Source organism: Vipera ursinii (assembly GCF_947247035.1).
Source record: "Vipera ursinii genome assembly, chromosome: 7".
Taxonomy (NCBI): Eukaryota; Metazoa; Chordata; class Lepidosauria; order Squamata; family Viperidae; genus Vipera; species Vipera ursinii.
The window spans coordinates 9,378,892-9,393,218 of record NC_139521.1 but is presented as its reverse complement, the minus strand read 5'-3'; the positions used below and the strand labels follow the sequence as shown (position 1 = coordinate 9,393,218).

The following is a 14,327-nucleotide window of genomic DNA, read 5'->3' as shown; positions in this document are numbered from 1 at the left end:
AGCATCTAAACTAAAGGATGCCCTCTATCAACAGGAAACATAACATGAAAGGCTCAAATTCTTTAATAACCCTGCTACCCTCCCTTTGGGTGGTTCTAAATTATAATTCCAGTTAAAAGAGAGCAGAGTTGGATCTTATACTACAGTTCCCAGTGCTAAATTCATTCTGGTATCTCAAGTGTGACAAATAAGGATAAGGTTGCAGTAGTAACCCAACTTATACAGGATTTCTTTGGTCACTTCCCACTTTCCTTTCAGCAACAGAACATTGACACCTGCTGTTATCTTTTCTTAACATCAAATCACTTGAAAACAAGATGTGGCATTACATCTCTTAGACCAGGGGTAGGCAACCTTGGCTGTTTTACGACTCATGGACTTCAACTCCCAGAATTCCTGAGCCAGCCATGCTGAGGGAAAAGGGAGAGGTTTCCAAGCTGAGCCATGCTGGCTCAGGAATTCTGGGAGTTGAAGTCCACGAGTCATAAAAGAGCCAAGGTTGCCTACCCCTGTCTTAGACTAACTCTAATTTTAGAGTTAGATTCTCTTAGATTCTCTTTCTCTCTCTCTCTCCCTCCCTCTCTCTCTCTCTCTCTCTCTCTTTCTCTCTCTCTCTCTCTCTCCATCAATCCATCCATCTTGCTCATGGTTCAATATTTCCAGAACCAGTTAATGGCTTAAAAAAACATAAAGCCTGATCTGCATATTAAAAAGCTGCAGAAAATGTCATCAACCCAAGATTTTAAATAATCAGTATATCAGAGGCCTGGACAAATAAAGACATCAAATATTTTTAGTGCTTTATTTCAAACTGCACTCAGCTTGGGACACAATAGGATATTGTACCATGACAGGTTGATGTATCTATTTTCTACCTGCAGAGGCCAAGATGAAAAAAATTAAGATTGTAGCCATAGTCATATAATCCAAGCCCACTGCATTTGTGTGTTTGTTTCTGTACCTGTCTGTGTGTGTTGCATGAAAAGGGGGCAGGGTTTCGATCACACAGCCATGGGTGCCATATTGACGTTTCTGATCGCCTCACCACACCTGGGTCTGCCTCTTTCTTTAAAAAAAAAAGAGAATACTTTAAAGACAATATACAGTATAAACAAATACAAGGCAGAATACAGACAAATAAACCAGAGGTTGAAACATGTCATAGAGCAGGGGTCTTCAAACATGGCCCTTTTATGACTTGTGGACTTCAACTCCCAGAATTCCTCAGCCAGCGTGCCTGGCTGAGGAATCCTGGGAGTTGAAGTCCACAAGTCATAAAAGGGCCAAGTTTGAAGACCCCTGATTTAAGGGATTCTCTTATTTTCTTTACACTATTGTAACAGCAAAATCTCTGTGCTGTCCTTTTAAAATTGCTTGAGTGTAAGTTTTTTTGATGAGGCTTATTTCATTGCTGTTATGTAATAGATGTTATCCCAATTTTATAGAGTTTTGGAGAGACTTTAGTGTCCAAATCAAATGGACGTACTGTATGCTTAGGCATTGGTCTGATGAATTTGACACAGGCATAAAGTAATTGATTGCACAGTCATCCAGGTTATTATATAGGCCATTACCATGCTTAAATATTTCCACTTTGTAAGATAATTGGATTTAAATGTCCTCATCCTCCCCCCCCCCCCCCCCCGCTTTTCTTACTTTGAGAGCCAACTGTCTGATTAGAAAATTCTAGAACACAGATGTAAATGTGGGACCAATATTGCTTTTAAGTTTCTAATATCCAGTGCCAAGAATAAGCTTCAGCCTTCAACATCATTTGTTATTCTAAAATGGTTCAGCCGTCCCTTTTGGCGATAAAAACCCATGACATCCTGTCTCTATGAGGAAAAAGCCTGGCTCTGAAGCCTGTGACAATTGTAAACATTGACTTGTCCAGCGCCAAAGTTCAGAGTCGCTGTGAGGCACTTGAGTGATTGTATTTCCAGATTTCATTAACTCCCATTTGGACTGAATTGTGCAATGTCCTAAAGCAATGATGGCAAACCTTTTAGAGACCGAGTGCCCAAACTGCAACCCAAAACCCACTTATGTATCGTTGGGTAATGGGTGGGTGTGGCCCATTGGGTGGGCATGGCCCATTGGGTGGGCATGGCTGCAGTAGTAATGGCAGACTGGGTGGGACTAAAAAGTTCAATCAATCGATTCCAACTTTGCGAGATCTTTTTTTTTTCCCTGCAAGAAGTTGAAATTGATTGATTGAACCTTTTTTTTTTTTTGCACACGGCAGCCGAAGCCTAAAGCGAAAAGGTTTTATAAAACCCAGCTGAAGGCCTAGGACTGGGGCGACAGCGCGCGTGCCCACAGAGAGGGCTCTGCGTGCCATCTGTGGCACGCGTGCCATAGGTTCGCCACCACGGTCCTAAAGCAACCAGATCTTTTTACACCGTGCAGAGACAAGATGCCAACTGAAGGGAATCTTAAAAATCATCTGATATTTGTGTCGTCAGGTGTTCTTCCCAAGAAATTCTCACCCGGTTTGACACCCTTATTTCCTGTGAGCAAAGTGTGCAGAAATCAAGATTCAAATGTGATCTAGCGGTTACTTGGCCATGCATTTAGCATGCCAGGAGCGCCTCAAAGCAGCTGTATCTTTTTGTGAGGATGGGTGGCTGCCCTCCAAAGCTGGCACATGATCTCAGGAAAACATGGGTGTCAAACCTTCAAAACTACTCCGGCTACAGCCGTCTTTCTTTGTTTTTCGGTTGCCACAACAATGGGAGGGGAGACACGAATTCTTCTAGTTTAGTCATAACAATAACTTTCTTGTGGGAACCAAGGCCAAGTTGCTTTAATGTTTGGCAGGCTGGAGCTACCATTAGAGAGCCCGCCAACGGTGTTAATTGGGGATTGTGATTTATGACACATTTGGGGGATGGGGAATTTAACTTCTACTTTGTAACCTTTTTTGGGGGGGAGACTTTCACATCTTGGTTTCACCTTTGTTCCTGCTGATATTATGTAGCCATTAAACTTGTTCTTTGAGGAAAGCAATTGCCTCAGAGTTCTTATTTCCACTGGTCTCATCTATCGGAACCATGACAATGGATTTAAGATATGACTCTGCCCTCTTGTAATCATGCATTGCCCTTTAAATCCAGAATGTTGTACAACAGCAATAGCGACATATACTGCTTCACAGTGCTTTACAGCACTCTCTGAACAGTTTATAAATGTCAGCACATTGCCCCCAACAATCCGGGCCCTCATTTTACTGACCTCGGAAGGATGGAAGGCTGAGTCAACCTTGAGCCGATGAGGATCAAACTCCTGGCTGTGGGCAGAGTTAACCTGTAATACTGCATTTTAACCACTGGGCCACCATGGTTCTGGGGTTCAGTTTAAACTGCTCTTTTTTGCATACCAATATTTTTAATGTATGAGGTCATGAGGAATGGAGTAGTATGATTACGGAATGTCATTAGAAAGAATTGTCTAATGGTAAGAGATACTTATCAATAAAGAGACATAGGTGGCCTCATGAAGTGAGGGTCCAAAGAGAGGCTGGATAGTCATCTATCTGAAATACTTCAGATGATCCTGAATTAAGAACCATGGTGGAAGAGCCGCCATGAGGGTGGCGCAGTGGTTAGAATGCAGTATTCCAGGCTAATTCTGCCGATTGCCAGCAGTTCGATGGTCACGGGCTCAAAGATTGACTCAGCCTTCTGACGATGGGTAAAATGAGGACCCAGATTGTTGGGGGCAATATGCGGACTCTGTAAGCCACTCAGCAAGGGCTGTAAAGCACTATAAAGCGGCATATAAGTGCTATTGCTATTAAGCAGGAATGTTAACCTAAGTCAGGAGTCTTCAAACGTGGCCCTTTTATGACTTGTGGACTTCAATTCCCAGAATTCCTCCACCAGGGTGCCTGGCTGAGGAATTCTGGGAGTTGAAGTCCACAAATCATAAAAGGGCCAAGTTTGAAGACCCCTGATTTAAGGGTTCAAAGACAAAGGTCTTAGTGCTGAGGAATACAAAATTCCTATAGCTGACAGAATAGCTTCAGATAATTAAAATTCCATATTACCCCCCAGACAGCCACCAGCATGTTCAACTAAATTGCTGCCAATATTTAGCTTAGAATGAATATTAAAAAGGAGGTGATCTATTGGAATCTCCCCATCAGTGGAGCCCCCACGGTAATGCTATAATTGGTTATTTTAAAACTATCCCCGCTGAGAACACTTCTTTGCAATTAATGGCCTTGGTTATCTGTAATAAGACTAAGTAAAGAATAAACTCCAATTTCTTCCACTCTCCCCCACTATAAAATAAAATAAAAGTTATTTGATATCTGAAAGGAAACAAGGAAACCTCTTCACCAGCATCCCTTTTGATCCTTTAAGATTGCGACCTAAATGAGACGTTTTGACATAGCTTTTAAAAGAAACTTGTAAAAGGTTTTTGCTGAAGACCTAAGGAGAAAATAGTTATTTCCTCCTCCTCCTCCTCCTAACAAATGATGTTGGTAACAGCAATTCAGTGTTAAATAGATCAACATCATCATCTTTGTGGAAGAATTTTTAAGAATAGCCTATTTTAGCGAGATGGAGGAAATAGAATTTGCATGCTTAGGTTCAAAGTCGAAAGTTCGCTGACTTGCAAAAAAGACATTTCCTTTCAAACCAGCCACACTTGCCAGTGAGAAAAAAAAATCACAAAAATAGAAATGAAGTCAGCTGGACTATTTTATTGCTAAGGAGGTGAGGAGATGGTTTCCTGACTTATAAAAAGGACACAGAATGCTTCCCCAACAAGGAGTATCTGCAGGGCATGGTGAAAAATGCCAGGAGGGTCAGTCACAATAATGTAATAATAATAATAATAATAATAATAATAATAATAATAATAATAATAATAATAATAATAATAATAATAATAATAATAATAATAATAATAATTTTATTTGTATACCGCCCTTCTCCCGAAGGACTCAGGGCGGTGAACAGGGCAATACATGTTAAAAAAACAAGAATACAAAAGTTAAAAGAGATTAAACAAGATGCCCAAAAACTATAACAATAAGTTAAAATACATAAAAAAACAATAAAACCCAAACCCATCACCCATCAGGCCAGGCCGGCTTGTTCGAACAGGTAGGTCTTTAGATCGCGCCGGAAGGAGTGAAGGTCAGGCGCCATCCGGAGCTCAACCGGAAGATGGTTCCATAAATCCGGCGCGCCCACAGAGAAAGCCCTCCCCCTGGGGGCCACCAGTTGACATTCTTTGACCAGTGGCACTCTGAGGAGGCCCTCTCTGTGGGAGCACACTGGGCGGAGGGAAGTTGATGCCGGCCGCAGGTGCTCCCTGAGGTATTCTGGAAGGGTTTTATGCGTAATTTGCACAGAACAGAATTTGCACAGATTGCTCTGATGCAATCACCGTCTTGACTTTTTGGACCACATCTGGCAGACAACTCCTGTTCCACAAGGATTTGGGTTATATAAGAATCCAAGAGGATTCAGGCTTTTCACTCCCAAAAGCTAAATTTCTGAAACCCTAGATTTTTGCAATTTCACCCCTGCAAAATGGCATTTGGAATCTTTAGAAAGATATCCAATATATTTTGGCAGTTACAGAGATCCTAGCTTCATGAAACTTTCTGAAGGGGTCTACTGATTTTATCAATGCACACACATGCATACACATACAACAGAGAGAGAGAGAGAGAGCAAGAGAGACAGAGAAAGAGAGAGAGAGAGAGCAAAACAGAGACAGAGAGAGAGAGACAGATCTCCCCATGTGCTCCTCATTCAAAAGAAATGTTCTTCATATGCTCTTCACACATGCATTACTAAATGGCTGCGAAACAATTACGTCAAGCCACCATATTTGTCAGCCTTAGTCTTAGCCACTATTTTACTGCAAATCATCTTTAATGAAGAAAAAAAATCACACTGGATTAATCAACATGTTCTATATGGCCCTGTGTGAGAGAGAGTAATTTTTGGTATAGGGTTCCAAAGTTCTGTTTATTTTATTTATTTATTTATTTATTATTTAGACTTATATACCGCCCTTCTCCCCTAGGACCCAGTAATTTAGTAATTTCTGTTTCTATATTATGTGTTGTGAAACTCCGTCATCATCTTTTCCACAGCTAGATGGCAGGGATAGTGAAGGAAAGTCAGTTAAGAAGGTGTACAGTGGAACAGCAAATGAATGAATGGTAAACTGGTCCTAATTAACCTGAGAAGTCCTTTGCCCACTGCCTAAATTTATGTTTGCTTTTTGTTCTTTGCAGAGTGTCCTTAATGCAGTTACCTGTCACGAAAAAGTGGTGATTGTCCGAAAGGATAACGCAGAGTCCCTAGGAATGACAGTGGCAGGAGGTTGTTTACCTTCACACAGGGAATGGAATCTACCTATTTATGTCTTGAGTGTTGAACTGGGTGGAGTCATCAGCAGAGATGGCCGGATAAAAACAGGTGATTGCATTAGAGTTCGGAGTGTATTTTGAGATGGGGATCCATCTAGCTCAGCTCAAAGACATTTCATTTTTCAGTCTTCTTTAAAAAGGTAAAGGTTCCGCCGCACATGCGTGCTAGTCGTTTCCAACTCTAGGGGGCCGTGCTCATCTCCGTTTCAAAGCCGAAGAGCCAGCGTTTTTCCGAGGACGTCTCCGTGGTCATGTGGCCGGCATGACTAGATGCCAAAGGCGCACGGAACGCTGTTACCTTCCCACCGTAGTGGTCCCTATTTTTCTACTTGCATTTTTTACGTGCTTTCGAACTGCTAGGTTGGCAGAAGCTGGGACGAGTAACAGGCGCTCACCCTGCTACGCGGCACTCGGGATTCGACCCGCCAAAGTGCCGACCTTCTGATCAACAAGCTCAGCGTCCTAACCCACTGAGCCACCGTGTCCCTTCAGTCTTCTTTATGTACTTTTAAAAATATATTTAGCTGGAACAGCTTTTATGTGGTCATCTTCTGTCATTACTGTTGAATCTTGGGGAGATTAAATTAGACTACATTGCATCACTGGAACACAGAATATTAAAATAACAGGGTTGCAAGGTCTTCCAACCCCCTGCTTGAACAGAAGACCCTATACCATTCCAGACAAGTGGCTATCCAGTCTCTTCTTAAAGACCTCCAGCGATGGAGCACCCAGAATCTCTGGAGGCATGCCACTCCACTGATTGATTGTTCTCCCTGTCAAGAAATTTCTCCCTAGTTCTAGGTTGGATCGCTTTAATGATCTTCTTCCTGTTACTTCTTGTCCTATACTTAAGTGTTTTGGAGAACAAGTCAAACCCCTCTTCTCTGTGACAGTCTCTTGGGTCCTGGAAGACAGCTATCATATTGCCCCAATCCTTCTCTTTGATAGGCTAGACATACTTAGTTCCCTTAACCATTCATCATATGGTTTAGCCTTCAGATAAGTTGCTTTGTTGCTCTTCTTTGCATTCTTTCTAGGGCCTCAGCATTTATTTATTTTGTATCATGATGACCAGAACTGGACAGAGTACTCACGTGAAGTACTAATCACGTGAAGTACTAATACCACTTTACAATGCCTTGGTAAGGCCACACCTGGAATACTGCATCCAGTTTTGGTCACCACGATGTAAAAAAGATGTTGAGACTCTAGAAGGAGTACAGAGAAGAGCAACAAAGATGATTGGGGGACTGGAGGCTAAAACATATAGGGAACGGTTGCTGGAATTGGGCATGTGTAGTTTAATGAAGAGAAGGGTGAGGGGTGACATGATAGCAGTGTTCCAATATCTCAGGGGCTGCCCCAAAGAAGAGGGAGTCAAGCTATTCTCCAAAGCACCTGAAAGCAGGACAAGAAGCAACGATGGAAACTGGTCAAGGAGAGAAGCAACCTAGAACTAAGGAGAAACTTCCTGACAGTTAGAACAACTAACCAGTGGAACAACCTGCCTCCAGAAGTGGTGAATGCTCCAACCCTGGAAGTTTTTAAGAAGACAGTGGCCAGCCATTTGTCTGAAATGGTATAGGGTTTCCTGCCTGAGCAGGGGGTTGGACTAGATGACCTCCAAGGTCCCTTCCAACTTATTATTATTATTATTATTATTATTATTATTATTATTATTATTATTATTATTATTATTATTATTATTATTATTATTAGCGCATCTTGCTCATCTTCCAAGAAGTCCTAGAGATTCTTGACACACACATACCCTACCCCCAAATTGGGAGGGATAGACAGACTGAGAAACTGTGAGGTATCCATTTATTAGAATGTAATCTAGCAAATTTTTTGGCTAGAGACGAATTTCCTAGACCAGGGGTAGGCAACCTTGGCTCTTTTATGACTCGTGGACTTCAACTCCCAGAATTCCTGAGCCAGCATGGCTCAGCTTGGAAACCTCTCCCTTTCCCCTCAGCATGGCTGGCTCAGGAATTCTGGGAGTTGAAGTCCACGAGTCATAAAAGAGCCAAGGTTGCCTACCCCTGTATCTGACAATTTGCTCTATATCCTACTAGGTCCTTCTTTTTTTCTAGCCCTTAGTAGTTACAAATGTGTTGAACGTAGTCAGAAATGATAATTAGTGAGGCCAATTTGCTAAGATGAAAATGATTCTTCCTGTTCTTGGAGCAGAAGCCATCTGCATTCTTATGAATGAATGAAAACTTTATTATAGCCTTAGAGTAGGGCAACCTAAAGTACAATCAGTATAAAACACAGATGAATAGATAAAATATAATAGTAAAGCAGTATAACTTAAGCAAAAGAAAGATACTGATAAAGATGCAGGTAGTCTTCGACTTAAAAGTATTCATTTAACAACTGTTAAGTTACAACAGTAACCCAAAAAAGTGACCTATGACCATTTTTCACACTTACGAACAGTGCAGCATCTCCATGATCATATGGAGAAAATTAAAATGCTTGGCAACTGACTCACATTTATGATGATTGCGGTATCTCAGAGTCAGATTCACTTAACAACCATGTTACTAACCTAACAGCTACAATTATTCACTTAACAACGGTGGCAAGAAAAGTTGTAAAATGGGGGCAAAGCTCACTTAACAAATGTCTCGTTTTGCAACAGAAATTTTGGGCTCAATTCTGGCCACTAGTCAAAAACTACCTGTGCTTTAAAAATCTTGTCTTACACTTTTTCCAACAAAATATATAACTTTAGGATTCTTTGCTAACTAATACTGAATGCAAAATTGATGCCTTGGAATTTTTATTTTTATTTTTTTTTAAAAAAATAAAGGCTAGATTAGCCTTTCAGGAGAGTTAGAATAAAATTTAGCAGGCAGAAGAAAGTATCCATTGGCTCAACCTTCTCTGATTTACATGGACAAAGCCATCAGGGCCTGGGATATTATGGTATTTATCCATGAAATACATGAAGGGAAGGATTTTAAATATAAGCTGCAATAAATGCTCATTAAGGTTTGAGATAAGATGAGTGAAAATAACTAGGAGGATGGATATCATCTTTCTGATTAGGATTCCCTGAGACACCTACTGTTCTTGGATGAATGAATTCATCAATTCATTGCTCTAAGTCTAAGATGTTGTCATATAGGCAGGGCTTTTTTTCTCATAGAACGCTCAGAACGGAGTTCCGGCACCTTTTTTTGGATGGAACCTTGTAGGGTAAGCAAGGCAGGTTGTATGACGTGTGTGAGTTCCGGCACCTTTTTCTTTTACAAAAAAAGCACTGGATAAGATACATAGATGGATGGATGGGATGGATGGATGACCTTTATTGTCATTTTTTTTCCTGTGGGCACCATGGCACATTAAAAATGAAATTTAGTTGCTTCCTCTCAAAGTGCACACATACAACGCATTTAAAACATACTATATACAACATATGTATAGACGAGGGGTAGGCAACCTTGGCTCTTTTATGACTCGCGGACATGCTGGCTCAGGAATTCTGGGAGTTGAAGTCCGCGAGTCATAAAAAGAGCCAAAGTTGCCTGCCCCTGACCTACACCCTTACATATAAGTAACATATAAATATTATTCACTGCCCATCTTGAATACATAACGGAAGGAGGATCCAGGGCTTTTTTTCTCATAGAACACTCAGAACAGAGTTCCGGCACCTTTTTTGGATGGAACCTTGTAGTGTAGGCAAGGCGGGTTGTATGACATGTGTGAGTTCCAGCACCTTTTTCTTTTACAAAAAAAGCACTGCATATACTCTACTTCAACTGCTTTTCAACACATCATTTGATATTTCTGCTAAGATGACTGTTGATACAGATGAGAGAAAGCAGGAGAAAATAAGTTGTACTAACGAGAACAATGCTAACCTAATTGCAGTGTTCTCTCGCTCATTTACAATAAAATTCTACCCTATCAAATCAGTAAAGTCCAATATACACTAAACAAAGTCATCACAAGCCTGTGGTTGAATATACATTTTCATAGATTATCCAGGAAAATAGTGTGAGCTTTTCCTTCTGCTATATTTCCCATCATTTTAAGACTTAGGTTTTGGCAACTGATACACGTTTATTTATTTATTGGATTTCTAGGCTTTCCTAATTAGATATGACTCTGGGTGTCTGTAAACCTATCAAGGTACAAATAAGAACAAATAATTATGATTTTTTAAAAAGTTCTACATTTAAGGGCAGCTAAATACAGAACAGGGGCACGGTGGCTCAGTGGGTTAGGACGCTGAGCTTGTCGATCAGAAGGTCGGCAGTCTGGCGGGTCGAATCCCGAGTGCCGCATAACAGAATGAGCGCCTGTTACTCGTCCCAGCTTCTGCCAACCTAGCAGTTCGAAAGCACGTAAAAATGCAAGTAGAAAAATAGGGACCACTACGGTGGGAAGGTAACAGCGTTCCGTGCGCCTTTGGCGTCTAGTCATGCCGGCCACATGACCACGGAGACGTCCTCGGACAAGCGCTGGCTCTTCGGCTTTGAAACGGAGATGAGCACCGGCCCCTAGAGTCGGAAACGACTAGCACGCATGTGCAGGGGAACCTTTACCTTTACCTAAATACAGAACATGCATTCTTCTTCCCTTCTGCTTAATTTAGTTCAGGGGTAGGTAACCTTGGCTCTTTTATGACTCGTGGACTTCAACTCCCAGAATTCCTGAGCCAGCATGGCTAAGCATGGAAACCTCTCCCTTTCCCCTCAGCGTGGCTGGCTCAGGAATTCTGGGAGTTGAAGTCCACGAGTCATAAAAGAGCCAAGGTTGCCTACCCCTGGTTTAGTTCAAAAGTGTCCAACCTTGGCAACTTTAAGACTTGTGTACTTCAGTTCCCAGAATTCCCCAGCCAGCCATGGGTGCTGAAGTCCACAAGTCTTGAAGGTTGCTAAGGCTTGGACACCCCTGCTTTAGTTAAAAAAAAAGTTACTTACTTGAAGAAAAATGATTCATCTTGTTACAACCCAAAGAAGCCCACAATAAATAAATAAATAAATATTTTGAAATGCTACCAATGAAATAACAATAAGGCATAGAGCTGCAATCTTCAGACAATTGGCGGGGCTATATGGCTTTTTAATGCTCTGGTTGAGGAGAAACCAGAGTTCAAAATACAATACAATTTGCTAATTCTTCATAAAACACATACGTTTTTAAACAGCAGCTACTCTAAATTTCCTCTTGTGATGCCAAGTGGGCAATTTTAAAGAACCAATTCTTTTCTCTGGACCGAGAAAACAACTATTCATAGATTTACCTCATACCGTGTAAGTTGTGGCTTGGGAGAATCCAGCTGTTCAGATGGGAACTAATAAGGAAATGTGTTGATTGCTTGAAAGACTACAGAATCAGCACCACAGCCTACCTCCTACACTTATTGGCACAAGGAAACAAGGTCGTATTTGACCAAAAAAAGAAAAAAAAAGATAACAGCCAGATGTGGCCCAAGGAAAATGGGAGATGCTTCCTGATTTATTAGCAGTAAGGCTCCTGAAACACCAATCTCCCACTCACTTACATCCACTTCTGACATAACTTCACGGCATTATTTTCAGTGAGGATTTTAATTTCCCTAAAGCTCCAGATTTTTCCCATCAAAAAGGGAAAGTCAAAGCTGGGGAAGAAATGAGTCACTGTGTGTATAGTGATGGGAGTTTGGGATTAGATCCGTGGAGATCCCGCTTCAACTCTCCATTCTGCTGTAAAACTAATTGGGTACTAAGTGGTCATTCACTATCTCTCAGTCTGATCTTACCTCAGATAGCATCTATTTAAAAAAAATGACCAAATGCTGTGATTTTATAGTTCTGAACCGAGAGGCAGATCCATTGAACTGAATGGAATTTAATTTTGAATGTGCATACGTTCTGCTGTTATTCAAAATAACATCTGATCTTCCTGTCAGCTTTTAGCTTAATTTTTTTACACCGATGTCTACGTATGTTACCCAGTTCCAGCATGACCTATTCCCAAGTGGGAGTCACCATCTAAAATGGCTGGAGATAAATTGAGAACAGAGATGAAATTACCTTATAATTTGTTCCAGATGCCACAAGTATCTGTAAAAAGCTGGTACTTTTTTTTTTCAGGGTTCTACCCACATTTAAACAGTGCTCATAAATGTTAGCTTGCACATCATTCTTGTGATAGCGTGCTATGAATTAGCCATGTTTACAAAAGGGGGGAGAGTTTAACATGCAGGTTATGTCATTCCTTCACCTATCTGCATATCAATTTTCAAATACAGGCTTGTGTGCACTAAAATCATTAAATCATAATTAATTATGATGAAATTCAAACTATGAATACCCACTAAAAGATGTTGGTCTCTCTTTCATCTTAAACATATGCAAGATGCATGGTTATATATCAGTTAGCTCATACAATCTAGCATTTTATTATGTATTGCCCTGTTCACCGCCCTGAGTCCTTCGGGAGAAGGGCGGTATACAAATTAAATAAATAAATAAATAAATAAATAATAAATAAATATGCCACTCAGAATAGTATTGTCTAGTCAGCATTAGACCCTTTAAATATATAAGGACCCTAACCCTATACAGGTAAAGGTAAAGGTTCCCCCGCACATGCGTGCTAGTCGTTTCCGACTCTAGGGGCCGGTGCTCATCTCCGTTTCAAAGCCAAAGAGCCAGCGCTTGTCCGAGGACGTCTCCGTGGTCATGTGGCCGGCATGACTAGATGCCAAAGGCGCACGGAGCGCTGTTACCTTCCCACGGGAGTGGTCCCTATTTTTCTACTTGCATTTTTACGTGCTTTGGAACTGCTAGGTTGGCAGAAGCTGGGACGAGTAACAGGCGCTCACTCTGTTACGCGGCACTCGGGATTCAACCCACCAAATTGCCGACCTTCTGATCGACAAGCTCAGCGTCTTAACCCACTGAGCCACCACGTCCCTACTAACCCTATATAAGGATATGCAAATATGATAAATAAATAAATAAATAATAGTCAACCACTTGTTTAATGGCTATAGGATACCAACCATAGAGGTCTTAATTTTTTTAATGAGAGCACATGGAGTTTAGTGAACATAGTAGACAAATTAGCTTTACATATTTGAATTTTTCAACTATAACGTTCATTTGCAGATTAGTTGGCATTTCTAGGTGAGCAGTTTCCAAGAACCTAGAATTAGTTGTGATGATCCTAACAATTATAGTAATATTTTTAAAAAGCACCAAAACAGACAAACTATCAAATCCCAAAAGTGCTTTTTCAGGAGGCAACTAGACTTTCCTGTTTTTCGCTTCTCATCCAAGAAGCTTCTTCAGCTCTAACTGATGGTGGGGAATGAAAAGATGTATACTCCTTGCAGACAGCTGGTCATTTTCATTCTTTTTAAAGAGTCATTGAGGCCACTTGGCGGTTTCTTTGTGTCTTCAGGGTCACCTGAGTGGTGCAAATGGGTGTGGAGCCTTCTTGGAACTGCTGAAAGGATTGTGTTGTAGACTGGAGATAGATGATGTGAAAATCAAAATTGAACAGCCCTCTCTCAACAGAGGGGGAGGGACATGACAGCTCCAGTCACAGCTGAAGAAGCTTCTTGGATGAAAAGGGAAATGTCTTCAAAGAAAAACAAGAAAGTCCAGTTGCCTCATGAAAAAGCACCTTTGGGATAACTGTGACCTCGATGACTGAGAATCTCCATAGACTCAAACCAACAAAGTTCACAAATACTTAATTTTAACTTGTTTACGATACAGATACAGAATATGCACACTGATGCATATTCTGTTGCAATAGTCAAAGGCCACAGATGTATTGTCATTCATTCCAGACTGTACACACATCTCTTTTTCCCAAAACAATTGGTTTTCATTTTGTAGATGGTTGACTAAAGCCCAGAGTTTAAAAAAATGTCCAAAACTAATTTTCCTGAACTTTTGGATCTGGA

The 14,327-nt window shown here is 41.0% G+C and overlaps 1 protein-coding gene across 1 annotated transcript in view; it reads left to right on the top strand.

The window, feature by feature from the left end:
• Nucleotides 1–14,327, top strand: part of LNX1 (ligand of numb-protein X 1) — a 145,196-nt gene that overhangs the window by 115,002 nt on the left and 15,867 nt on the right. Inside the window, exon 8 of the mRNA XM_083367902.1 lies at nt 6,266–6,449. Coding sequence (XP_083224028.1) covers nt 6,266–6,449 — 184 coding nt within the window. The remainder of the gene's footprint in view (nt 1–6,265; nt 6,450–14,327) is intronic.